At 46.2% G+C, this 27,672-nt stretch overlaps 1 protein-coding gene across 1 annotated transcript in view; it reads left to right on the forward strand.

Moving 5' to 3' along the window:
* LOC146788603 (receptor-type tyrosine-protein phosphatase H-like) overlaps positions 1-27,672 on the forward strand; it is a 184,265-nt gene that overhangs the window by 101,352 nt on the left and 55,241 nt on the right. Inside the window, exons 4-5 of the mRNA XM_085633175.1 lie at positions 12,203-12,457; positions 20,171-20,425. Coding sequence (XP_085489301.1) covers positions 12,203-12,457; positions 20,171-20,425 — 510 coding nt within the window. The remainder of the gene's footprint in view (positions 1-12,202; positions 12,458-20,170; positions 20,426-27,672) is intronic.

A 27,672-nucleotide genomic window follows, 5' to 3' on the forward strand; every position in this document is an offset into this window, starting at 1 on the left:
CCACACCCACCCCTCCTGTCTCAGGGCACTGCTGGTAGTGATAGGCACACACCCCTCCTGTCTCAGGGCACTGCTGGGAGGACTCCACACCCACCCCTCCTGTCTCAGGGCACTGCTGGGAGGACTCTGCACACACCCCTCCTGTCTCAGGGCACTGCTGGGAGGACTCTGCACCCACCCCTCCTGTCTCAGGGCACTGCTGGGAGGATTCTGCACCCACCCCTCCTGTCTCAGGGCACTGCTGGGAGGACTCTGCACCCACCCCTCCTGTCTCAGGGCACTGCTGGGAGGACTCTGCACCCACCCCTCCTGTCTCAGGGCACTGCTGGGAGGACTCTGCACCCACCCCTCCTGTCTCAGGGCACTGCTGGGAGGACTCTGCACCCACCCCTCCTGTCTCAGGGCACTGCTGGGAAGACTCTGCACCCACCCCTCCTGTCTCAGGGCACTACTGGTAGTGATAGGCACACACCCCTCCTGTCTCAGGGCACTGCTGGGAGTGATAGGCACACACCCCTCCTGTCTCAGGGCACTGCTGGGAGGACTCTGCACACACACCTCCTATTTCTGGATATGTACGCTTGGAACATACACGGTGGGGGTACGCTCCATGCATTCGAGGTGAGGGTACGAGTCGTACTTACACTGTTGGGGTGGGGGTACGCTCCATGCATACGGGGTGAGGGTACGAGTCTTACTTACACTGTTGGGGTGGGGGTACGCTCCATGCATACGGGGTGGGGGTACGTGTCGTACTTACACTGGTGGGGGTGGGGGTACGGTCCGTACGTCCGCGGGTGAGGGTACGAGTCGTACTTACACTGGTGGGGTGGGGGTAGGCTCCATGCATACGGGGGTGAGGGTACGAGTCGTACTTACACTGTTGGGGTGGGGGTACGCTCCATGCATACGCGGGTGAGGGTACGAATCGTACTTACACTGTTGGGGTGGGGGTAGGCTCCATGCATACGGGGTGAGGGTACGAGTCGTACTTACACTAGTGGGGTGGGGGTAGGCTCCATGCATACGGGGGTGAGGGTACGAGTCGTACTTACACTGTTGGGGTGGGGGTACGCTCCATGCATACGCGGGTGAGGGTACGAGTCGTACTTACACTGTTGGGGTGGGGGTAGGCTCCATGCATACGGGGTGAGGGTACGAGTCGTACTTACACTGGTGGGGTGGGGGTACGCTCCATGCATACGCGGGTGAGGGTACGAGTCGTACTTACACTGTTGGGGTGGGGGTAGGCTCCGTGCATACGGGGTGAGGGTACGAGTCGTACTTACACTGCTGGGGTGGGGGTACGCTCCATGCATACGCGGGTGAGGGTACGAGTCGTACTTACACTGTTGGGGTGGGGGTACGCTCCATGCATACGGGGTGAGGGTACGAGTCGTACTTACACTGTTGGGGTGGGGGTAGGCTCCATGCATACGGGGTGAGGGTACGAGTCGTACTTACACTGGTGGGGTGGGGGTACGCTCCATGCATACGCGGGTGAGGGTACGAGTCGTACTTACACTGTTGGGGTGGGGGTACGCTCCATGCATACGGGGTGAGGGTACAAGTCGTACTTACACTGTTGGGGTGGGGGTACGCTCCATGCATATGGGGTGAGGGTACAAGTCGTACTTACACTGTTGGGGTGGGGGTACGCTCCATACGTACGCGGGTGGGGGTAGGGTCCGTACATGTCCGTCCCCACGCTATGTGATGCTTGTGCGGGCCGTACCCAGGCCTTTGCCACGTGGGTATGATCCGTCCCGCCATTGTTGGGGTGACGTGGGTGTGGGCGTGGTACGTCTCGTACCCACGCTCTTCAGGCGTGGGTACGGGACGTACCGGTCTGGTTGTGTTGCCGGTTCGCGTGGTGACGGACTTCCGTTGTGGCGGTCGCTGGCTTAGCTGGACACGCCCCCACCCCCTCGTAGTGACCAGGGCATGGGTGTCAGGTATGTCCTGGGCATGTGTGCTGTGTGACTTTGGTGGGGGTTTTGTGGCCTGCCCTGGTCCTGCCACCCCCACCCCACCCCACTTTCCCCCCTCCCTTAGTTATTCTGACCTTCTGCGGCATCTGCGTCGGAACCTGTAGAGGAGGTCGACTGCTATGAGGGCCGGGATGACACGTAGGTTCGGGTCCATGTCTGTCCGTCGCGTACGGGTCCTCCTTGTTCGCGTCATCCTGTCTGTCCGTCGCGTACTGGTCCTCCTTGATCGCGTCGTCCTGTCTGTCCGTCGCGTACTGGTACTCCTTGATCGCGTCGTCATGTCTGTCCGTCGCGTACTGGTCATCCTTGTTCGCGTCGTCCTGTCTGTCCGTCGCGTACTGGTGGTCCTTGTTCGCGTCGTCCTGATTTCCCGGCAGTTTTTGGCAGCCGGAAAATATTCACCGTGCGGGATGACGTCGGTGGGAATCGTAATTCCTGGTTCGTGAATGGCTGGCTGCGAGCGTCCCGACGTCAGGTCGGCGCTTTCCCGGATCGCATTTGTAGGTTTATTTTGTTCGGTCGGGCTTTTTTACGATTCGTACGGAAATGGTGTTCCCGTGCGAATCGTAATTCCTTGTTTGTAAATTTTGACGACCGGGTACGCGTCGGACGGAGAATATGCTCCGTCCGACGGTTCGTACCCGGTTTTTACAGGATCGTGATCGGCACCATAGTCATGGTTGCACTTTGAATCTCTATACATGTGGTTATTTGAATTTAAACCCACATAAGATTGGTTTAGTGCCCATTTAAATACAATGAAAAAGCATTGTTTAATTGCTTCATTATTATGTGTAAATATCAACCTGGGATACTGCTGCAAATACCATGTACTCTTCTAATTATGACATAAGACAAAAGATATCTGTGAGAATATTTTATAAATACAGCTATGTATTTTAAATATATTCGTAATTACTTATTTATAGTACTTTGTCAGTTTCTGTTGAATGAAAATAGTTATTGCATGCTGTCGTCTGCGAAATCAGTAAAATAGGAAGAATCATATAATTCCTACTTATGAGAAAAACATCAATAACAGTTAATCTGCTATAAAGTAACAGAGATGTCATTTTTTTTAAAACAAAAGACTAGCAAAAGGTATTTTCAGAACAAGTGATCAGTAATATCTGAAATCAAATCATTCCCATTCCAATACAAAAATCAAAATACAATATATATGTCAACAAGTTGAAATGGATAAAATCATTAACTCATTATTCTAAGAGTTCATTTGATCAAATGCAAGGCCATATAAAGTGCATAAACTGCTAGCTATAAAGGGATTTTGTAGAATAGACATTTAAAAAATAACTGGAGCAGTTGGAACAATCTGCACTCCTGATTTGAAACATTCCATCTCATCAACATTTTACATCACACATTAAGTCACAATGTATATGTACTCATTTTATTTAACAATATTAGATAGTCTCTGATTAACACATATTTTGCAAGGCAGGCTAAATGTCTGGTAAGTATAAATTACATCTGTACCTAAATACAGTATCAGTTATAAATTGTGGGATTTTTTTTCTAGAATTAATGGGATTAAGTTACAGTTGCTCACAGTTGGGGGTTGTGAAAACGTTATTATAACGGAAGAAATGTCATTGGAAATATTTTTATTGCTCTTCTGGGAATTTATATTCTTTAGTACAAGTTTCAAGTTTTTGAATACCAAATCAATGCACCAGAGGTGTTAGAAAGTGTCTCACTCTATTAGAGATCTATCATGGCAATTCTTCCCAATGACAGGTAACTTTAAAAAAAAATTCTGTAGTTTGTCTGGTGTGAAAAATATTTCTGACAAATATGTAAAGGGTTCTCTGAGTGATACTTCACATTCTATTTTTCTATTTCAGTACCCAATGTAACCAACAATCTAAGTTTGACAGACATCACCATAGATTCAATTTCTTTGAGCTGGCTACCACCGACTGGCAACAAAAGCACCTATTTAGTACAAGTTTTAGGGAATCCAGCATCAAATGTAACAACATTGTATGAAAATGTGTCCATCACAAATTTAATACCTGGCAACCTGTACACCTTCAAAGTCTCTGCTGTGGGTGGAAATGGTGTACTTGGAAAAGACAGTGTATTATCGGAATTCACAGGTAAGCGTCTTCTATGTAAACTATGTATATTTTGATAGATGTGCCATTATTAAATGTAATAACACAATTGTGAATGTTTTTAAATGCCAGTGTCAGCTGCCTATATACCTGTAACTGCTGAGGATAATCCAACTTCAACGAGCAGAGACAATGTCATCACACCTTCTCAAAATAAGTTATACAATAGGTGCTATTTGTCTGCTGCTATGAGGTTTTCAATTTTTGAAATCTATCCTCAAGAAAATTCCCAATAAAAATGCTACACCAGAAAGATTGACATGCCACACCAAATTGGAATTTTTTAAGCAAAGTTCTGCTTAGGCTTTGAGTTTAAGCTATTTGAAGTCATTTCACAAGAAAAGATCTTGCGTGTTTGAGAAAGTGACTAATTTCTCAGGTATTCTAAAATAGCCCTTGTAGTGTGCCTGATTATGTACATTAGCAATCGATTTTCTGGAGTAATCAAAAGAATATTGTTAAAGCACGAATAATATTTTCTATATTGAAAGTTATGTTATCTATGCTTCTTCCTGGAAACTTAAGTGATCACAATCATGTCAGGAGTGCATTTACATGCTTTCCCAACATGTGAATCTATTGCTCTAAGTGAATGACTACAAATGTCTGAGAGTAGGAATATATTGTTAAATTTCAAACACATAGGAGGAGCCTAGCGCGCAACCAAGATGGCCGCGTAGGTGCGAGGCTCCCGAGGACCTCCGCGACCTCCTGAATTAATCCTGGCTATATCCTGTCCTTTTTGAGGGGACTGTGTCGGTGAACCCGAGCGGAGGCGCCACCCGTTTTCCGTGTTCGAATCGGACCCTGAACACCGGCGGGAGCGCCGATCGAAGGTTGAGGCCTTCCCCGTGCCGGCCCCCCGGATTGGAGTAGTGGGGCGATCCGGGGACAAAGTGAACAACAGCGGCGGGCACGGCTGGGTGACTCGCGTACCCCGCGCTTTCACTTTCACTTTTGCGCCCTCCTCGCCTCCAGCGAGGTAGGGTCGCGAAGCGGGGTGCGGTGGTGTGGTCTTGTCCAGGTGCCCAGCTGACCCGCCTGCTGTGGATCGTCCTGCGGTGCGGTGGCCGCCCTCCCCCCCCGGGCCCCGTGAACGGGTCTATCGGCCCTTTTGAGGAGATTGGCACGACGGTGGGAAAGCAAGCATGTCCACCAAACAAGATGGCGACCGGGCGAAGGTGAAGACGACCCGCCGTGGCCCGGCGCACCAATCCAATAGTATGGACCGCTACACTCTCCAGAAGGGATCTCCGGAGACATCGCGCACGTCCCCGGCGGGCCTGACGGAGACGCCTGCCCAGCCGGTGGACCTGACCCTCCGGGACGTCATGGGCGCCATCGCGGAGATGAAGGCCTCGGTGGACCAGCGCTTCGACACCCTAGCGCAAAAAATAGACTCGGTCCTTGTGGATGTGAGCCTGGTGAGGGCCGACCTGTCTAAGACGAATGACCGGGTCGATTCCCTGACCCACACCACAGCGGGCCTTGAGACAGATGTGGCCGCCCTCCAAAAGGAGGTGCGCCGGCTTGGCCAGGCGAGCGCCCTGATGGACCGGCGACTGGAGGATTCCGAGGGTCGGACCAGGAGGAATAATGTTCGTATTGTGGGGGTGCCGGAGGGACGAGAGGCGGAGGCCGCCGACCTTTTTGTGGAAGATCTAATCCTTACCCATCTGCAGCCCCGGGGCCTGAGTAAGCTTTTTGCGGTTGAGCGTGCTCACCGGGTCCCTGGGGGCAGGCCGAAGGCCGGTGCCCCGCCGCGGCCTCTCATTGCCCGGATTTTCAATTTTCGGGACAGGGACGCTATCCTGCAGACCTCCAGGCAACAGGGACCGGTCAAGCTTGACAACATGGATGTGCGTTTCTACCCAGACTTTACTCCGGCGGTCCAAAAGCAGAGACTCAGTTTTCTCGGTGTTAAACGTCGCCTGCGGGACCTGAATCTAAAGTACTCAATGCTCTTTCCAGCTAAGCTAAGGGTGGAGGTGGAAGGTCGCACACACTTCTTTGATCGCCCCGAGGCGGCTGGGGACTGGTTGGACACTCTGCCTGATGATCGGGGCCGGGGGGGTGGGGGGGGTGCGAGCGGTGGAGAGGGCCTGCCGGATCAGAATTAAGGGGTGAATAATAGGCCCTGCTCGGGACAATACTTCTTTACCATTTCTCGATCGTGTATGTTCCCCTCCTATGGAGGTCGTACGGGGTCTGTTGGGGGCTTCCCTCCTCCTCTGGGGCTAGTTAGTCTTTCTCTATGGGGCGACAGGCACACTGCACTTTGGGGGGGCTGACTGGGCTCATGCAGGGGTGCAGGGAGGGGGGAGTTCTGTTGGGATGGGGGGGGCGGGGGTGTGTTGTTTGTTTGCACCGCAAGGCAAACCCTTTACTGTATTGCTGTTCTTGAAATGCTCTGTGGGGGACGACTGATTGCTTCTACGTATGATGGGGGGTAGGGACTTGGCTGTGTTGTCCTGGAATGTTAACGGCCTGGGGGATCGGATTAAGCGTGGTGTGGTCCTGCAGTTCCTGAAACGTATATCGCCAGATGTTGTCTTCCTGCAGGAGACACACCTTATAGGTAACTCCTTCCATGCCATGAATCGGCGGGGCTATCGTCTGGTGGCCCACTCGGGCTTCACTTCGGGGTCGCGGGGGGTGGGTATCATGATCAAGAACTCGCTTCCGCTGGAGATTGATGAGGTGCGCCATGACGAGAGGGGACGTTACACTGTCCTGGTGGGTAGAATGGAGGGTAGAGTGATTGTTTTCATGTCAGTGTACGTCCCGCCTGGGTTACAAGCTACTATATTTGCGGACCTGGGGCGCCTCCTCCTGGACCTCCCGGGTGGCCTGCTGGTGGTTGGGGGGGACCTCAATGCGGTAGTTTCTGGGTCTATGGATCGTCACCCCCCTAGGGACCTCCCCCGGGCACAGGCGTGGCTGTCCGGCCTTTTAGACACACTGGGCCTGGTGGATTGCTGGCGACTAAAGCACCCTACGCAGCTGCAATACACTTTCCACTCGGGCGCCCATGGTAGCCTCTCGCGACTTGACTACATCCTGGTCCCGGCGGCCCACGCTGGGAGGGTAGGAGAGGTGTGCCATCTGGCGCGGGGTATTTCGGATCACTCCCCATTATTGTTACATTTTGATGTCTTCCCGAGGGGGGAGGGCAGGGTGGCCCCAATCAATGCATGGTACTTACGAGACCCCACTATTCGTGCCGACTTGATTAAATCCTTACAGCGCTATTTTGACGAGAATGTGGGGTCTGTCCCTTCGGCCATCTCCCTGTGGGAGGCCTTTAAGGTAGTCCTCAGAGGGGAGGCCCTCTCCTTTATCTCCCATGCCCGGAGGCGTGAGCGGGAGGAGGTGACCCGGGTGGAGGCCGAGATTGTGGAACTGGAGGGTGACCTGGGGAGCGGGGTAACGGATGCCAAGTTGCATGTTTTGCACCTCAAGCAGGCGGCCTATAGGGCCCTCGTCACGGAGGCGGCCAGGGGCCTCAGTAGAGAGCAACAGGGACGATTGTATGATGTGGGCGATAAGGCGGGTAAATTGATTGCGTGGTTGGATAAGAGGGAGAGAGCGAGTCGTGTGGTTCCTTTGATTGATAGGATGGATGGTACGCGTGTCACCGAGCCGGAAGCCATCGTCTCCTGCTTCGCGGATTACTTCCGCGAGGTGTACTCCCCGGTTTCCCCTTGCTCGGAGGAAGATTCCCATTCCCTGCTTCGGGACATAGCGCTGCCCTCCCTTTCGGTGGAGGACAGGGATTCGCTGGACGCTCCTCCCACCTCGGACGAAATTGCCCTGGCTATTCGCTCGGTCGCGTCCGGCAAGGCCATGGGCCCTAATGGTCTCCCCATCGAGCTTTACAAGCTGCGCCCGGATGTACTAGCGCCCCACCTGCGAGCGATGTTCCTGGCGGCCCACTCGCAGGGTTCCCTCCCGCCGGACCAGCGCCTGGCCACGATTGTGGTGATACACAAGGAGGGGAGACCCCGTGAGCGGGTCACATCCTACAGGCCAATTTCGCTCTTGAACGCGGAACCCAAAATCCTCGCCAAGGTGTTGGCCAACCGGCTGGTCGGTGTGGTGGGTGACTTGGTCCACCAAGACCAATCTGGATTTATACCCCATCGCAACACGGCTCTTAATCTGCGACGCTTGCACGGGGTGCTCGCGCGTGTCCCGTTTGTGCGGGAGCCGGCCATCTTGGCGTCCTTAGACGCCACCATGGCGTTTGACACGCTTGAATGGCCATACATCTGGGCGATGCTGGCGAAATTCGGATTTGGCCCGGGGTTCATTAGCTGGGTCAAATTGTTGTATTCGGGCCCATTGGCGCAGGTGGTGGTGAATGGGCGAGTCTCGGCCCCATTCGAGCTGGGGCGGGGCACGCGCCAGGGTTGCCCCTTGTCGCCGCTCCTGTTTGCACTGGCCTTGGAGCCCTTGGCGGAGTGGCTACGGTGGCACCCTTCTATCCGTGGTCTCCGCTGGACCCCTGAGTATGAGGACCGCGTGTCCCTCTACGCCGATGATATCCTTTTGTATCTCGCCTCCCCGCGCAAATCGCTGATTGTCCTGGTTGATGTTTTGCGCTCCTTCGGGCGTAACTCAGGCCTTGTCATCAACTGGGCAAAATCCTGCGTATATGTGCTTTCCGGGGAGGCTCCGGCCCTACCGCGTGACTGCCCGATCCAGATTGCCTCCCAGGGGTTCCGGTACCTGGGTATATATATCACTCTAGACCCGGAGGCCCGCTATGAGCGGAACTTGTTGCCCCCCCTCCAGCGCTTGCGAGAGGATGTCGCGCGTTGGCGGCGTCTTCCGCTCTCGCCACTTGGCCGAGCGGCCTTGTTTAAGATGATGTCCTTGCCGCGCTTTCTGTACGCCCTCCAGAACACTATGGACTTGGTACCAGCGCGCTACTTCCGCGAGGTGGAGGGCCTGCAGCGGCGCCTGTTCTGGGACGGGAGGCCGCGTATTGCTCTGGCCAAATTGACGCTCCCGTGGTACGATGGGGGGGTCGCCCTCCCGGACATTAAACGGTATTACTGGGCCTCCCAGCTAGCTGCAATCAATCATGGCCTTTACGGGCCCGCCTTGAACCCGGCATTTGAAATGGACAGGATGCTCCTGCCCGGTGGCGATTCTAATCGAGCGCTCTATTCTGGCACGCCCGACTCCCGTCTGACGGGACCGACGCGTGTCATGGTGCGTGTATGGCACGCGGCTAATGCAGCTCTGGGATGGAAGGACCGTTTGACCCGGGCGTCACCGCTATATGCGTCTGAGAGGTTGGGCTCCTTGTGGACATCGAAGGGCTTCGAGAAGTGGGACACGATCGGAATCAGCACGGTGGGAGATCTCTGGACGAGGGGAGGTTTCAAGACTTTTGAGATGCTGCAGACGGAGTTTCAGCTGCAAGGCAGTGAGTACTTTCGATACTTACAAGTCCGCCACGCGCTGGCCTCCGTCTTCCCAGATGTTGCGTCCATTCCGGAGTCTTCCCCCCTAGAGGACAGGGTGCTGGATGGCCATGTACCAGACAGCACGATCTCCCTTATATATAAAAAACTGATCAATGACAGATCGTGCCTGCTGACTGGCCTCCGCGAGGCCTGGGTTGCCGATGGGCTGGAGCTGGACGACGAGGATTGGATCTCCGCGGTGGCCTCTCCGAAGGAGGTGGCCATCCCGGCTCGCCTTCGTTTCGTCCAGCTTAAGATCCTTCACCGGGTTTACGTCACGGGGCCGAGGCTTCTACGTATGGGCTTTGCTGGTGACGGATTGTGTAGGCGCGGCTGTGGTGCTTTGGCAACTTTCATGCATATATTGTGGGAGTGCCCGAAAGTGGAGCGATTCTGGCGTGGTGTGCATGAGGTTTTGCGTGTGGTTACGCGTGTTGCACTGCTGCCTGAAGCGAGGAGATGCTTGCTGAATGTGTGGGAACCAAATGATTATTCGGTCCCGCAGACGCGGTGGGTGACTCTGGGATACATGATAGCGAAGCGTGACATTGCCCAATTGTGGGGATCCCAGAGGCCCCCGGCGGTGTTGGCCTGGAAAGAACATATGGATTGGTGTATGTTTCGTGAAAAAGTAGTGTATGTGACGAGGGGTAAGCCTGGGGCGTGGGTGAGAATCTGGAGCCCCTGGAACGCCTACCGTGGGGGTATTTGTGAGCCGCCACTCCTACCGGCAGCCTCGCCAGCCCCATCTCCTTAGCCGACCCCCTCCCTCAGCCGTGGGCACGTGGCTCCCCAGTCCCTGCTATACTCCCATTCCCCTCTTCAGAGTTTTGCTGCTGGTTAGGATCCCCCATTTACGGAGCATGTACTGTCACTTGGATCGCGGGTTGCCTTGCGGGTGTGGTTTTTTTGTGTTGTTCTGTTTGACAAAAGGAAACCGTATTGTGGGCTAGGAGTTATGCGGCCTACGCTATTGATATCACCTGATTTGCCAATCTGCTCCGCCAAGAGACTCTCACTGTATGTATGTTATATGCCTTTTGTTACTCTAGCGGCCGGCCGGATGGTTGTAGGCCCATGCCTGTAACTTTTTCATCGTGCAATAAACGGTTTCAAAAAAAAAAAAAAAAAAAAAAAAAAAAAAAAATTCAAACACATGAATGCATACACACCTTCCATGCTAGTATATTTGAACTCAGTCAGGTAATCCACATACGCAAGCCCCTTTACTGAAATGGTCTCCTCACCACTTTTGAAGTTTCTACTTTTAAATTATTTTTTCTGCTGACTGTGTTGAGTTATAGAGATTATTTTGTGGTAAGCTGCTTTCCTCAGCAGAAACGTTTTACAATGAGTTTGTTATTATCATTTTCATGAGAACACCACTTTAGCTGTAAAATTGATGAACACAAAGTCATGGTTGCACTTTGAATCTCTATACATGTGGTTATTTGAATTTAAACCCACATAAGATTGGTTTAGTGCACATTTAAATACAATAAAAAGCATTGTTTAATTGCTTCATTATTATGTGTAAATATCAACCTGGGATACTGCTTCAAATACCATGTACTCTTCTAATTATGACATAAGACAAAAGATATCTGTGAGAATATTTTATAAATACAGCTATATATTTTAAATATATTCGTAATTACTTATTTATAGAACTTTGTCAGTTTCTGTTGAATGAAAATAGTTATTGCATGCTGTCGTCTGCGAAATCAGTAAAATAGAAAGAATCATATAATTCCTACTTATGAGAAAAACATCAATAACAGTTGATCTGCTATAAAGTAACAGAGATGTCATTTAAAAAAAAAGACTAGCAAAAGCTATTTTCAGAACAAGTGATCAGTAATATCTGAAATCAAATCATTCCCATTCCAATACAAAAATCAAATACAAAATATATGTCAACAAGTTAAAATGGATAAAATCATTAACTCATTATTCTAAGAGTTCATTTGATCAAATGCAAGGCCATATAAAGTGCATAAACTGCTAGCTATAAAGGGATTTAGTAGAATAGACATTTAAAAAATAACTGGAGCAGTTGGAACAATCTGCACTCCTGATTTGAAACATTCCATCTCATCAACATTTTACATCACACATGAAATCACAATGTATATGTACTCATTTTATTTAACAATATTAGATAGTCTCTGATTAACACATATTTTGCAAGGCAGGCTAAATGTCTGGTAAGTATAAATTACACCTGTACCTAAATACACTATCAGTTCTAAATTGTGGGATTTTTTTTCTAGAATTAATGGGATTAAGTTACAGTTGCTCACAGTTGGGGGTTGTGAAAACGTTATTATAACTGAAGAGATGTCATTGGAGATATTCTAATTGCTCTTCTGGGAATTTATATTCTTGAGTACAAGTTTCAATTTTGAATACCAAATCAATGCACCAGAGGTGTTAGAAAGTGTCTCACTCTATTAGAGATCTATCATGGCAATTCTTCCCAATGACAGGTAACTTTAAAAAAAATATATTTTGTTTGTCTGGTGTGAAAAATATTTCTGACAAATATGTAAAGGGTTCTCTGAGTGATACTTCACATTCTATTTTTCTATTTCAGTACCCAATGTAACCAACAATCTAAGTTTGACAGACATCACCATAGATTCAATTTCTTTGAGCTGGCTACCACCGACTGGCAACAAAAGCACCTATTTAGTACAAGTTTTAGGGAATCCAGCATCAAATGTAACAACATTGTATGAAAATGTGTTCATCACAAATGTAATACCTGGCAACCTGTACACCTTCAAAGTCTCTGCTGTGGGTGGAAATGGTGTACTTGGAAAAGACAGTGTATTATCGGAATTCACAGGTAAGCGTCTTCTATGTAAACTATGTATATTTTGATAGATGTGCCATTATTAAATGTAATAACACAATTGTGAATGTTTTTAAATGCCAGTGTTAGCTGCCTATATACCTGTAACTGCTGAGAATAATCCAACTTCAACAAGCAGAGACAATGCCATCTCACCTTCTCAAAATAAGTGATACAATAGGTGCTATTTGTCTGCTGCTTTGAGGTTTTCAATTTTTGAAATCTATCCTCAAGAAAATTCCCAATTAAAATGCTACACCAGAAAGATTGACATGCCACACCAAATTGGAATTTTTTAAGCAAAGTTCTGCTTAGGCTTTGAGTTTGAGCTATTTGAAGTCATTTAACAAGAAAAGATCTTGCGTGTTTGAGAAAGTGACTAATTTCTCAGGTATTCTAAAATAGTCCTTGTAGTGTGCCTGATTATGTACATTAGCAATCGATTTTCTGGAGTAATCAAAAGAATATTGTTTAAGCACGAATAACATTTTCTATATTGAATGTTTTACATGAAGATATGTGATGAAATGCTCAATTGAAAAGCATTTTCTCTGTTTTTATAAATATTAGGCATCATTGAACTATGCACAAATATATGTTATCTATGCTTCTTCCTGGAAACTTAAGTGATCACAATCATGTCAGGAGTGCATTTACATGCTTTCCCAACATGTGAATCTATTGCTCTAAGTGAATGACTACAAATGTCTGAGAGTAGGAATATATTGTTAAATTTCAAACACATGAATGCATACACACCTTCCATGCTAGTATATTTGAACTCAGTCAGGTAATCCACATAAGCAAGCCCCTTTACTGAAATGGTCTCCTCACCACTTTTGGAGTTTCTACTTTTAAAATATTTTTTCTGCTGACTGTGTTGAGTTATAGAGATTTAGTTTTGGTAAGCTGTTTTCCTCAGCAGAAACGTGTTACAATGAGTTTGTTATTATTATTTTCATGAGAACACCTCTTTAGCTGTAAAATTGATGAACACAAAGTCATGGTTGCACTTTGAATCTCTATACATGTGGTTATTTGAATTTAAACCAACATAAGATTGGTTTAGTGCACATTTAAATACAATGATAAATCATTGTTTAATTGCTTCATTATTATGTGAAAATATCAACCTGGGATACTGCTGCAAATACCATGTACTCTTCTAATTATGACATAAGACAAAATATATCTGGGAGAATATTTTATAAATACAGCTATGTATTTTAAATAAGCCTGGGCGAAGCACTACGCTACGCTCGCGTAGTTTGCGAAGTTCGCGCTACTTCGCACTACGCGAACTGCACGTAGCACAGTGCGAACAGGCGTAGCGTAGTGTTGCGTAGTGCTGCGGTCATTTTTTGCTTGCTCGCGGTCCTCAACGTCAAGTTGGCGACCGCGAGCAAGCAAAATGACATCCCGGCGAGACTTTTTCCTTGTTCGCGATCAGCAACTTCAAGTTGGCGATCGCGAGCATGGAAAATAAACCTCCCGGCGAGATTCCCAACGTGAGGAGGTCAGGTTTCTCATTGCGAGTGGTCGCGTATGCTCGCGACCACTCGCGATGAGAAACTACCAGTTCGCGTTGAGAAAGCTGAAGCTCGAGTAAAAATCTACTCGAGCAGCAAAAAACTACTGCTCGCACTGTGCAAGATGCCATTTTCAATGATTGCACAGTGCCGGTTGCTTGTCCGCACTGTGCAATCATTGAAAACGACATCTGGCACAGTGCGAACAAGGTACTACGCAGTTCGCGAAGTGCTACGCGTAGCTTGTGTAGTGCGAACTTCACTTTGCGTAGCTTCGCGAAGTGCTACTTCGCAAACTACGCCCAGGCCTAATTTTAAATATATTCGTAATTACCTATTTATAGAACTTTGTCAGTTTCTGTTGAATGAAAATAGTTATTGCATGCTGTCGTCTGCGAAATCAGTAAAATAGAAAGAATCATATAATTCCTACTTATGAGAAAAACATCAATAACAGTTGATCTGCTATAAAGTAACAGAGATGTCATTTTAAAAAACAAAAAAATACTAGCAAAAAGTATTTTCAGAACAAGAGATCAGTAATATCTGAAATCAAATCATTCCCATTCCAATACAAAAATCAAATACAAAATATATGTCAACAAGTTAAAATGGATAAAATCATTAACTCATTATTCTAAGAGTTCATTTGATCAAATGCAAGGCCATATAAAGTGCATAAACTGCTAGCTATAAAGGAATTTAGTAGAATAGACATTTAAAAAATAACTGGAGCAGTTGGAACAATCTGCACTCCTGATTTGAAACATTCCATCTCATCAACATTTTACATCACACATGAAATCACAATGTATATGTACTCTTTTTATTTAACAATATTAGATAGTCTCTGATTAACACATATTTTGCAAGGCAGGCTAAATGTCTGGTAAGTATAAATTACACCTGTACCGAAATACACTATCAGTTATAAATTGTGGGATTTTTTTTTCTAGAATTAATGGGATTAAGTTACAGTTGCTCACAGTTGGGGGTTGTGAAAACGTTATTATAACTGAAGAGATGTCATTGGAAATATTTGTATTGCTCTTCTGGGAATTTATATTATTTAGTACAAGTTTCAAGTTTTTGAATACCAAATCAATGCACCAGAGGTGTTAGAAAGTGTCTCACTCTATTAGAGATCTATCATGGCAACTCTTCCCAATGACAGGTAACTTTAAAAAAATAATTCTGTAGTTTGTCAGGTGCGAAAAATATTTCTGACAAATATGTAAAGGGTTCTCTGAGTGATACTTCACATTCTATTTTTCTATTTCAGTACCCAATGTAACCAACAATCTAAGTTTGACAGACATCACCATAGATTCAATTTCTTTGAGATGGCTACCACCGACTGGCAACAAAAGCACCTATTTAGTACAAGTTTTAGGGAATCCAGCATCAACTGTAACAACATTGTATGAAAATGTGTCCATCACAAATTTAATACCTGGCAACCTGTACACCTTCAAAGTCTCTGCTGTGGGTGGAAATGGTGTACTTGGAAAAGACAGTGTATTATCGGAATTCACAGGTAAGCGTCTTCTATGTAAACTATGTATATTTTGATAAATGTGCCATTATTAAATGTAATAACACAATTGTGAATGTTTTTAAATGCCAGTGTTAGCTGCCTATATACCTATAACTGCTGAGGATAATCCAACTTCAACAAGCAGAGACAATGCCATCTCACCTTCTCAAAATAAGTGATACAATAGGTGCTATTTGTCTGCTGCTATGAGGTTCTCAATTTTTGAAATCTATCCTCAAGAAAATTCCCAATTAAAATGCTACACCAGAAAGATTGACATGCCACACCAAATTGGAATTTTTTAAGCAAAGTTCTGCTTAGGCTTTGAGTTTAAGCTATTTGAAGTCATTTCACAAGAAAAGATCTTGCGTGTTTGAGAAAGTGACTAATTTCTCAGGTATTCTCATATAGTCCTTGTAGTGTGCCTGATTATGTACATTAGCAATCGATTTTCTGGAGTAATCAAAAGAATATTGTTTAAGCACGAATAACATTTTCTATATTGAATGTTTTACATGAAGATATGTGATGAAATGCTCAATTGAAAAGCATTTTCTCTGTTTTTATAAATATTAGGCATCATTGAATTATGCGCAAAGATATGTTATCTATGCTTCTTCCTAGAGACTTAAGTGATCACAATCATGTCAGGAGTGCATTTACATGCTTTCCCAACATGCGGATCTATTGCTCTAAGTGAATGACTACAAATGTCTGAGAGTAGAAATATATTGTTAAATTTCAAACAGATGAATGCATACACACCTTCCATGATAGTATATTTGAACTCAGTCAGGTAATTCACATAAGCAAGCCCCTTTACTGAAATGGTGTCCTCACCACTTTTGGAGTTTTTACTTTTAAATTATTTTTTCTGCTGACTGTGTTGAGTTATAAAGATTTTTTTTTTGGTAAGCTGCTTTCCTCAGCAGAAACGTTTTACAATGAGTTTGTTATTATCATTTTCATGAGAATACCTCTTTAGCTGTACAACTGATGAACACAAAGTCATGGTTGCACTTTGAATCTCTATATATGTGGTTATTTGAATTTAAACCCACATAAGATTGGTTTAGTGCACATTTAAATACAATGATAAAGCATTGTTTAATTGCTTCATTATTATGTGTAAATATCAACCTGGGATACTGCTGCAAATACCATGTACTCTTCTAATGATGACATAAGACAAAAGATATCTGTGAGAATATTTTATAAATACAGCTATGTATTTTAAATATATTCGTAATTACTTATTTATAGTACTTTGTCAGTTTCTGTGAATGAAAATAGTTATTGCATGCTGTCGTCTGCGAAATCAGTAAAATAGGAAGAATCATATAATTCCTACTTATGAGAAAAATATCAATAACAGTTAATCTGCTATAAAGTAACAGAGATGTCATTTTTTTTAAAAAAAGACTAGCAAAAGGTATTTTCAGAACAAGTGATCAGTAATATCTGAAATCAAATCATTCCCATTCCAATACAAAAATCAAAATACAATATATATGTCAACAAGTTAAAATGGATAAAATCATTAACTCATTATTCTAAGAGTTCATTTGATCAAATGCAAGGCCATATAAAGTGCATAAACTGCTGTCTATAAAGGGATTTTGTAGAATAGACATTTAAAAAATAACTGGAGCAGTTGGAACAATCTGCACTCCTGATTTGAAACATTCCATCTCATCAACATTTTACATCACACATTAAGTTACAATGTATATGTACTCATTTTATTTAACAATATTAGATAGTCTCTGATTAACACATATTTTGCAAGGCAGGCTAAATGTCTGGTAAGTATAAATTACATCTGTACCTAAATACAGTATCAGTTATAAATTGTGGGATTATTTTTTCTAGAATTAATGGGATTAAGTTACAGTTGCTCACAATTGGGGGTTGTGAAAACGTTATTATAACTGAAGAGATGTCATTGGAAATATTTGTATTGCTCTTCTGGGAATTTATATTCTTTAGTACAAGTTTCAAGTTTTGAATACCAAATCAATGCACCAGAGGTGTTAGAAAGTGTCTCACTCTATTAGAGATCTATCATGGCAATTCTTCCCAATGACAGGTAACTTTAAAAAAAAATTCTGTAGTTTGTCTGGTGTGAAAAAAATTCTGACAAATATATAAAGGGTTCTCTGAGTGATACGTCACATTCTATTTTTCTATTTCAGTACCCAATGTAACCAACAATCTAAGTTTGACAGACATCACCATAGATTCAATTTCTTTGAGCTGGCTACCACCGACTGGCAACAAAAGCACCTATTTAGTACAAGTTTTAGGGAATCCAGCATCAAATGTAACAACATTGTATGAAAATGTGTCCATCACGAATTTAATACCTGGCAACCTGTACACCTTCAAAGTCTCTGCTGTAGGTGGAAATGGTGTACTTGGAAAAGACAGTGTATTATCGGAATTCACAGGTAAGCATCTTCTATGTAAACTATGTATATTTTGATAGATGTGCCATTATTAAATGTAATAACACAATTGTGAATGTTTTTAAATGTCAGTGTTAGCTGCCTATATACCTGTAACTGCTGAGGATAATCCAACTTCAACAAGCAGAGACAATGCCATCTCACCTTCTCAAAATAAGTGATACAATAGGTGCTATTTGTCTGCTGCTATGAGGTTTTCAATTTTTGAAATCTATCCTCAAGAAAATTCCCAATGAAAATGCTACACCAGAAAGATTGACATGCCACACCAAATTGGAATTTTTTAAGCAAAGTTCTGCTTAGGCTTTGAGTTTAAACTATTTGAAGTCATTTCACAAGAAAAGATCTTGCGTGTTTGAGAAAGTGACTAATTTCTCAGGTATTCTAAAATAGCCCTTGTAGTGTGCCTGATTAAGTACATTAGCAATCGATTTTCTGGAGTAATCAAAAGAATATTGTTAAAGCACGAATAATATTTTCTATATTGAAAGTTTTACATGAAGATATGTGATGAAATGCTTAATTGAAAAGCATTTTTTCTGTTTTATGAATATTAGGCATCATTGAATGATGCACAAAGATACGTTATCTATGCTTCTTCCTGGAAACTTAAGTGATCACAATCATGTCAGGAGTGCATTTACATGCTTTCCCAACATGTGAATCTATTGCTCTAAGTGAATGACTACAAATGTCTGAGAGTAGGAATATATTGTTAAATTTCAAACACATGAATGCATACACACCTTCCATGCTAGTATATTTGAACTCAGTCAGGTAATCCACATACGCAAGCCCCTTTACTGAAATGGTCTCCTCACCACTTTTGAAGTTTCTACTTTTAAATTATTTTTTTTGCTGACTGTGTTGAGTTATAGAGATTTTTTTTTGGTAAGCTGCTTTCCTCAGCAGAAACGTTTTACAATGAGTTTGTTATTATCATTTTCATGAGAACACCACTTTAGCTGTAAAATTGATGAACACAAAGTCATGGTTGCACTTTGAATCTCTATACATGTGGTTATTTGAATTTAAACCCACATAAGATTGGTTTAGTGCACATTTAAATAAACTGAAAAAGCATTGTTTAATTGCTTCATTATTATGTGTAAATATCAACCTGGGATACTGCTGCAAATACCATGTACTCTTCTAATTATGACATAAGACAAAAGATATCTGTGAGAATATTTTATAAATACAGCTATGTATTTTAAATATATTCGTAATTACTTATTTATAGAACTTTGTCAGTTTCTGTTGAATGAAAATAGTTATTGCATGCTGTCGTCTGAGAAATCAGTAAAATAGAAAGAATCATATAATTCCTACTTATGAGAAAAACATCAATAACAGTTGATCTGCTATAAAGTAACAGAGATGTCATTTAAAAAAAAAAGACTAGCAAAAGGTATTTTCAGAACAAGTGATCAGTAATATCTGAAATCAAATCATTCCCATTCCAATACAAAAATCAAATACAAAATATATGTCAACAAGTTAAAATGGATAAAATCATTAACTCATTATTCTAAGAGTTCATTTGATCAAATGCAAGGCCATATAAAGTGCATAAACTGCTAGCTATAAAGGGATTTAGTAGAATAGACATTTTAAAAAAAACTGGAGCAGTTGGAACAATCTGCACTCCTGATTTGAAACATTCCATCTCATCAACATTTTACATCACACATGAAATCACAATGTATATGTACTCATTTTATTTAACAATATTAGATAGTCTCTGATTAACACATATTTTGCAAGGCAGGCTAAATGTCTGGTAAGTATAAATTACACCTGTACCTAAATACACTATCAGTTCTAAATTGTGGGATTTGTTTTTCTAGAATTAATGGGATTAAGTTATAGTTGCTCACAGTTGGGGGTTGTGAAAACGTTATTATAACTGAAGAGATGTCATTGGAGATATTCTAATTGCTCTTCTGGGAATTTATATTCTTGAGTACAAGTTTCAATTTTCAATACCAAATCAATGCACCAGAGGTGTTAGAAAGTGTCTCACTCTATCAGAGATCTATCATGGCAATTCTTCCCAATGACAGGTAACTTTAAAAAAAATATATTTTGTTTGTCTGGTGTAAAAAATATTTCTGACAAATATGTAAAGGGTTCTCTGAGTGATACTTCACATTCTATTTTTCTATTTCAGTACCCAATGTAACTAACAATCTAAGTTTGACAGACATCACCATAGATTCAATTTCTTTGAGCTGGGTACCACCGACTGGCAACAAAAGCACCTATTTAGTACAAGTTTTAGGGAATCCAGCATCAAATGTAACAACATTGTATGAAAATGTGTCCATCACAAATGTAATACCTGGCAACCTGTACACCTTCAAAGTCTCTGCTGTGGGTGGAAATGGTGTACTTGGAAAAGACAGTGTATTATCGGAATTCACAGGTAAGCGTCTTCTCTGTAAACTATGTATATTTTGATAGATGTGCCATTATTAAATGTAATAACACAATTGTGAATGTTTTTAAATGCCAGTGTTAGTTGCCTATATACCTATAACTGCTGAGGATAATCCAACTTCAACAAGCAGAGACAATGCCATCTCACCTTCTCAAAATAAGTGATACAATAGGTGCTATTTGTCTGCTGCTATGAGGTTCTCAATTTTTGAAATCTATCCTCAAGAAAATTCCCAATTAAAATGCTACACCAGAAAGATTGACATGCCACACCAAATTGGAATTTTTGAAGCAAAGTTCTGCTTAGGCTTTGAGTTTAAGCTATTTGAAGTCATTTCACAAGAAAAGATATTGCGTGTTTGAGAAAGTGACTAATTTCTCAGGTATTCTCATATAGTCCTTGTAGTGTGCCTGATTATGTACATTAGCAATCGATTTTCTAGAGTAATCAAAAGAATATTGTTTAAGCACGAATAACATTTTCTATATTGAATGTTTTACATGAAGATATGTGATGAAATGCTCAATTGAAAAGCATTTTCTCTGTTTTTATAAATATTAGGCATCATTGAATTATGCACAAAGATATGTTATCTATGCTTCTTCCTGGAGACTTAAGTGATCACAATCATGTCAGGAGTGCATTTACATGCTTTCCCAACATGCGGATCTATTGCTCTAAGTGAATGCCTACAAATGTCTGAGAGTAGGAATATATTGTTAAATTTCAAACAGATGAATGCATACACACCTTCCATGCTAGTATATTTGAACTCAGTCAGGTAATTCACATAAGCAAGCCCCTTTACTGAAATGGTCTCCTCACCACTTTTGGAGTTTTTACTTTTAAATTATTTTTTCTGCTGACTGTGTTGAGTTATAAAGATTTTTTTTTGGTAAGCTGCTTTCCTCAGCAGAAACGTTTTACAATGAGTTTGTTATTATCATTTTCATGAGAATACCTCTTTAGCTGTACAACTGATGAACACAAAGTCATGGTTGCACTTTGAATCTCTATATATGCGGTTATTTGAATTTAAACCCACATAAGATTGGTTTAGTGCACATTTAAATACAATGAAAAAGCATTGTTTACTTGCTTCATTATTATGTGTAAATATCAACCTGGGATACTGCTGCAAATACCATGTATTCTTCTAATTATGACATAAGAGAAAAGATTTCTGTGAGAATATTTTATAAATACAGCTATGTATTTCAAATATATTCGTAATTACTTATCTATAGTACATATAATTCCTACTTATGAGAAAAACATCAATAACAGTTAGGTGCCAATTACGATCCGGTAAAAAATTTCCCCGTACGACTCGTATCCGGTCTTTTTACCGTACGAATCGTACAAGTGCAGTACAAACTGCCAATTACGATTCGCATGGGAAAAAGACCATACGAATCGCATTGGGAATCATTCCCCACACGTCCTCGGGTCGGAAAAAGTGTCCGACACGTCCTCGGATGAATCACCGTACAAATGTGAAAAGTGAAGTCCGACCGCGGAATCACGATCCATCCCGTGCGTCAGAAGTTACAACCGTATGGAAAAAACACCGTCCGCACCGAACACCCATAGCAAACATGGAGACATGTGTCCGCATACGCGTCGACCCCCCCAGCCCCCGTACATACGCGCCGACCCCCCCCCCCGCAGCCCCCGTACATACGTGCCGACCCCCCCCAGCCCCCGTACGTACGTGTCGAACCCCCCGTGTATGTACATCCCTGTACGTGTCGTACCCCCGTGTATGTACACCCCTGTACGTGTCGTACCCCCACCCATGTATGTGCACCCATGTACATTAGAGTCGTACCCCCACCCGTGTATGTACACCCGTGTACGTGTCGTACCCCTCCGTGTATGTACAACCCTGTACGTGTCGTACCCACCGTGTATGTACACCCCTGTACGTGTCGTACCCCCACCCGTGTATGTACACCCGTGTACGTGTCATACCCCCGTGTATGTATACCCCTGTACGTGTCGTACCCCCCCGTGTATGTACACCCCTGTACGTTTCGTACCCCCGTGTATGTACACCCCTGTACGTGTCGTACCCCCACCCGTGTATGTGCACCCGTGTACATTAGAGTCGTACCCCCACCCGTGTATGTACACCCATGTACGTGTCGTACCCCTCCGTGTATGTACACCCCTGTACGTATCATACCCCCCGTGTATATACACCCCTGTACGTGTCATACCCCCCGTGTATGTACACCCCTGTACGTGTCGTACCCCCGTGTATGTACACCCCTGTACGTGTCATACCCCCGTGTATGTACACCCCTGTACGTGTCGTACCCCCCGTGTATGTACACCCCTGTACGTGTCGTACCCCCACCCGTGTATGTGCACCCGTGTACATTAGAGTCGTACCCCAACCGTGTATGTACACCCGTGTACGTGTCGTACCCCTCAGTGTATGTACACCCCTGTACGTGTCGTACCCCCATGTATATATACCCCTGTACGTGTCGTACCCCCCGTGTATGTACACCCCTGTACGTGTCGCACCCCCACCCGTGTATGTGCACCCGTGTACGTGTCGTACCCCCCGTGTATGTACACCCCTGTACGTGTCGTACCCCCGTATATGTACACCCCTGTACGTGTCGTACCCCCCGTGTATGTACACCCCTGTACGTGTCGCACCCCCACCCGTGTATGTGCACCCGTGTACGTGTCGTACCCCCCGTGTATGTACACCCCTGTACGTGTCGTACCCCTCCATGTATGTACACCCCTGTACGTGTCGTACCCCCCCTGTATGTACACCCGTGTACATTAGAGTCGTACCCCCACCCTTGTATGTACACCCGTGTACGTCAGAGTCGTACCCCCACCACAACCTCCTAAGTACGGAGCGCACCCCAGGCCCCAACATCACAACCGCATGTACGAGTCGTACCAAGCCACACACAAGGACAGCACTGTACAACAAAATGGCCCATGTACACCCCGTACACACGCTAAAAACGCACGTACACAACCAGGACAAACCAAAACAACACAAGAATACACCATTCGAATGGCACAAAGCCACTAAACATGTCCAACAACCACTAAAACAACACATTCACTCACCTGCAACTGCCAAAAACAAACAGAGGCCCAAAACACCACCACTCCTTATAACACACCCACCCAAACTTCAAACACAGCCACACCCACCAATGGACCAATAAAAAGGGCCCACACACACAAACCATGAGCCTTTGCAACAGACTCACTGCTGCCAGACCCCACAGACAACCTACAGCACCAAACTAGAAGCTTTACCACACCTTACACTTGCACACCTTCACACAACCACCTTCACAAACACCCCCTCATCACATTCACACACACACCTGCACAACCACACCCACACACCCACAACCATCCACACACCCCCCCATCCACACCCACACCCCTCACCATGCCCACTAACAAGAATCCAAAGTTCAGTAACCGAGAGTTGGAGGTCCTTGTCGATGAAATCCTCAGAGTCGAGCCACACCTCTTTGGAACATTGGTCAGACAGACCAGCATTTCAGCAAAAACAGCCATGTGGCAGACCATCGTCAATGCTGTGAATGCTGTTGCGGACACCAGAAGGAACAAGCAGGAATGCCAAGCCAGGTGGTACGATCTGCGGAGGAGGGTCCGAGCCAAGATGACGGATGAACACAACCAGGCCAACGTCACTGGAGGAGGGCCGTCCCGCAGACCCGTACACTACCATCCCTGGGAGGAGAGGGTGATGGCCATACTGCCGGTGGAGGCAGTCGAAGGATTAGGAGGACTCCGAGATCCGGGTGAGTACACAAACAACGCACCTCACATGGGGGGAACGTCATCCACAACCAAACTCACAAACAGGCACGCTACCACCCCAAGCTATCGCATGACTCAACCACACTCCATGAGCACGCACATGCCACTGGCGCCACCATGCCCCATGCACTCAGCTGGACAATGTCAAGTCACAGGCCACAGAAGACACCAACACATGACACGGTAACCCGGATGGCGGGAGGGTGGGCCCAAAAAATCACATAGTGCAACTCAGAAGCAGACAACAATGCCCTCTGCCCATATGGCCTAGGTCACAGCCAGACAAACAGTGTGTCCCCACACAGGAAAGACTCGCCAGCAAATGGCGGACGCCTTGTATTAACACATAGGGGTGAAGGCACTGTTTTGCACATGACAGCAGCTAATGAACAGCCAACACTGTGAAAGAGTGGCAGCACACACCACCACAGCAGCAGCGCAGATACACACACTACACCCAATGGGTGCCTGGAGATCAGAAACAAACTCACATCAACAAGCCAAGGGCCATTCAAAGATCTGCTAACAGTGTGTGCCCAGGAAGCTGGGCTGAGGTGACAGAGGGTGACACACAGAGGGAGGGAGAGGGGGACAGAGAGGGAGGGAGAGGGGGGCAGAGAGGGAGGGAGACACAGGAAGACGGACAGAGGGAGGAGGCTGACACACAGAGGGAGGGAGAGGGGGACAGAGAGGGAGGGAGAGGGGGACAGAGAGGGTGGGAGACACAGGAAGACGGACAGAGGGAGGAGGCTGACACACAGAGGGAAGGAGAGGGGGACAGAGAGGGAGGGAGACACAGGAAGACGGACAGAGGGAGGAGGCTGACACACAGAGGGAGGGAGAGGGGGACAGAGAGGGAGGGAGACACAGGAAGACGGACAGAGGGAGGAGGCTGACACACAGAGGGAGGGAGAGGGGGACAGAGAGGGAGGGAGAGGGGGACAGAGAGGGAGGGAGACACAGGAAGACGGACAGAGGGAGGAGGCTGACACACAGAGGGAGGGAGAGGGGGACAGAGAGGGAGGGAGAGGGGGACAGAGAGGGAGGGAGACACAGGAAGACGACAGAGGGAGGAGGCTGACACACAGAGGGAGGGAGAGGGGGACAGAGAGGGAGGGAGAGGGGGACAGGGAGGGAGGGCGACACAGGGAGACGGACAGAGGGAGGAGGCTGACACACAGAGGGAGGGAGAGGGGGACAGAGAGGGAGGGAGAGGGGGACAGAGAGGGAGGGAGACACAGGAAGACGGACAGAGGGAGGAGGCTGACACACAGAGGGAGGGAGAGGGGAACAGAGAGGGAGGGAGACACAGGGAGAGCAAATCAGCCATGTGGTGTGTGGGAATGTCTGCTCGTCAGCAGGTGGACTGCGTGCATGTAGACAAGGGTGGCCAGTGCCAGCACCCCCCCTCTCCTCCATGGCAAAACACAGGGCCATGTCACAACCTGTGCACGAGCACAACGACAGCTACCTGCATCATATAAGTGTGTGGAACAACTTCATGTGCCCACGTACAGTGCAACACGGAAGGCGCCAATGCACGGCTCGCCACACCTGCCCACTCCACTGCTGACTGCAGTCACACTTGACGCAGCAAGTAATACTGTGCCACACATAGTTAAAGGTGCCAAAGCTGTGCCCAAGGGACACACCCATGCACAAGTGCACAGTGAGTGGAATGCAAGACAGATCCAAATTCCCAGAGGAAAGTTCCAACTTTGAAACTGATGAAACATGGATGTTGCATGGACCAAAATTAACATTGTCTCTCTCACACACAGGTCAACCTCGTGGTTCACCCCCCAACACTGGGGGGGAAGACTCACAGGACCCGGCTCTGCGGGAGGCCAATCCCACCGGCAGCGACGACTCTCACCACTCTGTGGACGACCCCGACCAACCTGGCCCCTCTGGTGTCCAACGACCTGCAGCACCTGCGTCAGGTACAACGGGGCCAACCACCACCCCCACTCCTGCCACATCCCAGGAGACACCCAGGATCCCTGCCCCACCACCACAAAGCAGCCAGGCTGGCCAGGAGGGACACGGTGTCCCGGGCACCCAGGAGGAGGCTGGCGACAACGCCAATGCCACCCCTCAGGGGTCCCGGAGACCCGATGTGCCCACAAGGGCAGGCCAGGTGCAAGTGGGCAGGGGTGGTGGGAGTGGAGGACGGCGGAGGCGCCATCCTGACCAGTTGGCTGGGGAACCGTTATATTCCCATGTCTGAAACATCCTGGACACATACCGGCAGGACACCACGGGCATGGCCCAGGTTGTGTCCACCCTCAATGAGATGAAGGGGACCCTCGATGAGATCAAGACCCAGCAGGCCCAGCAACATGCGGAGCAACATGCCTGTCTACTGCAACACCAACGGAGGATGGAGGACAGACAGGCTGAGCTTGTGACGGTGTTCACAGGAATTCACAGCACACTCCGTCGGATGGCCGACAACATGGGCAACCCTCCCTGTGCCAGAAGGCGTAGAACATCACCACCCACAGGGAGGGATCAGGAGGAGGAGGAGGAAACATCCGATGGAGCATCCCAAACATCGTCACGGCCTGCTTCTGAGGGTCCCCGTAGGAGGGCGGGTCGTCCACGGAAAAGACCGTGAGGGTCGGAGCTACAGCACCATCTCCCAGGACACCTGGCCTGGCACCTGGCCCACTGGAGCAACAGCAGCACAGCATCAAAAGACATTCTCTGCCACATGGCCTTGCTGGTCACTGTCTGACCAATGTTGACAAAGACTGTGGCATGGACTCTGAGGATTTCAAATGGCAAAGACACCAACTCCCCTACTGAACTTTGGATTCCAAACCCCCGGAAAGCCCCTCATGTCATACCGCCCCCCCCCCACTAAAATAAAAAGTCACACCATGAAGAGAAGATGCCTGCTGGTTGCATTATTACCTTACATGTGTCTTGTAAAGTCTAAACATGCCTGAGTTAGCTTTTGACTTCAACCATCCACACCCTGGGGCCTGAGTCTGGCACAGGACACACGGGTCACAGTGTATTAGGCAAGACAGACATGGAGCACCATACACACCCGTGATGGGCCCAACCAGCTGAGGGGGTGGCCGCACAACCGTGCTGACAGACATATTGAGTACAGCAACAGTCATGCGCAGAGGTCAGGGATCATGTCCAGTGTCCTGGGGGGCACCCAGGTATGTGTAGACAGGTGGCAGAACCATGTCCTGCAAGCTTGAGTCCGGTGGATGCAGATAATGGGGGCCTGGCCAACGTTGGATGCATGGGGATGGCACATGTCACAATACCCACACAGTCATGGACATCATGCACAATACACAGTCTCATCCCACACACACAGCTTGCATCTTGCTACTCGACACATAGACACATAGCCACTATCAGGGAAAACC

The sequence above is a fragment of the Triturus cristatus genome, chromosome 11, assembly GCF_964204655.1.
Source record: "Triturus cristatus chromosome 11, aTriCri1.1, whole genome shotgun sequence".
NCBI classification, from domain to species: Eukaryota; Metazoa; Chordata; class Amphibia; order Caudata; family Salamandridae; genus Triturus; species Triturus cristatus.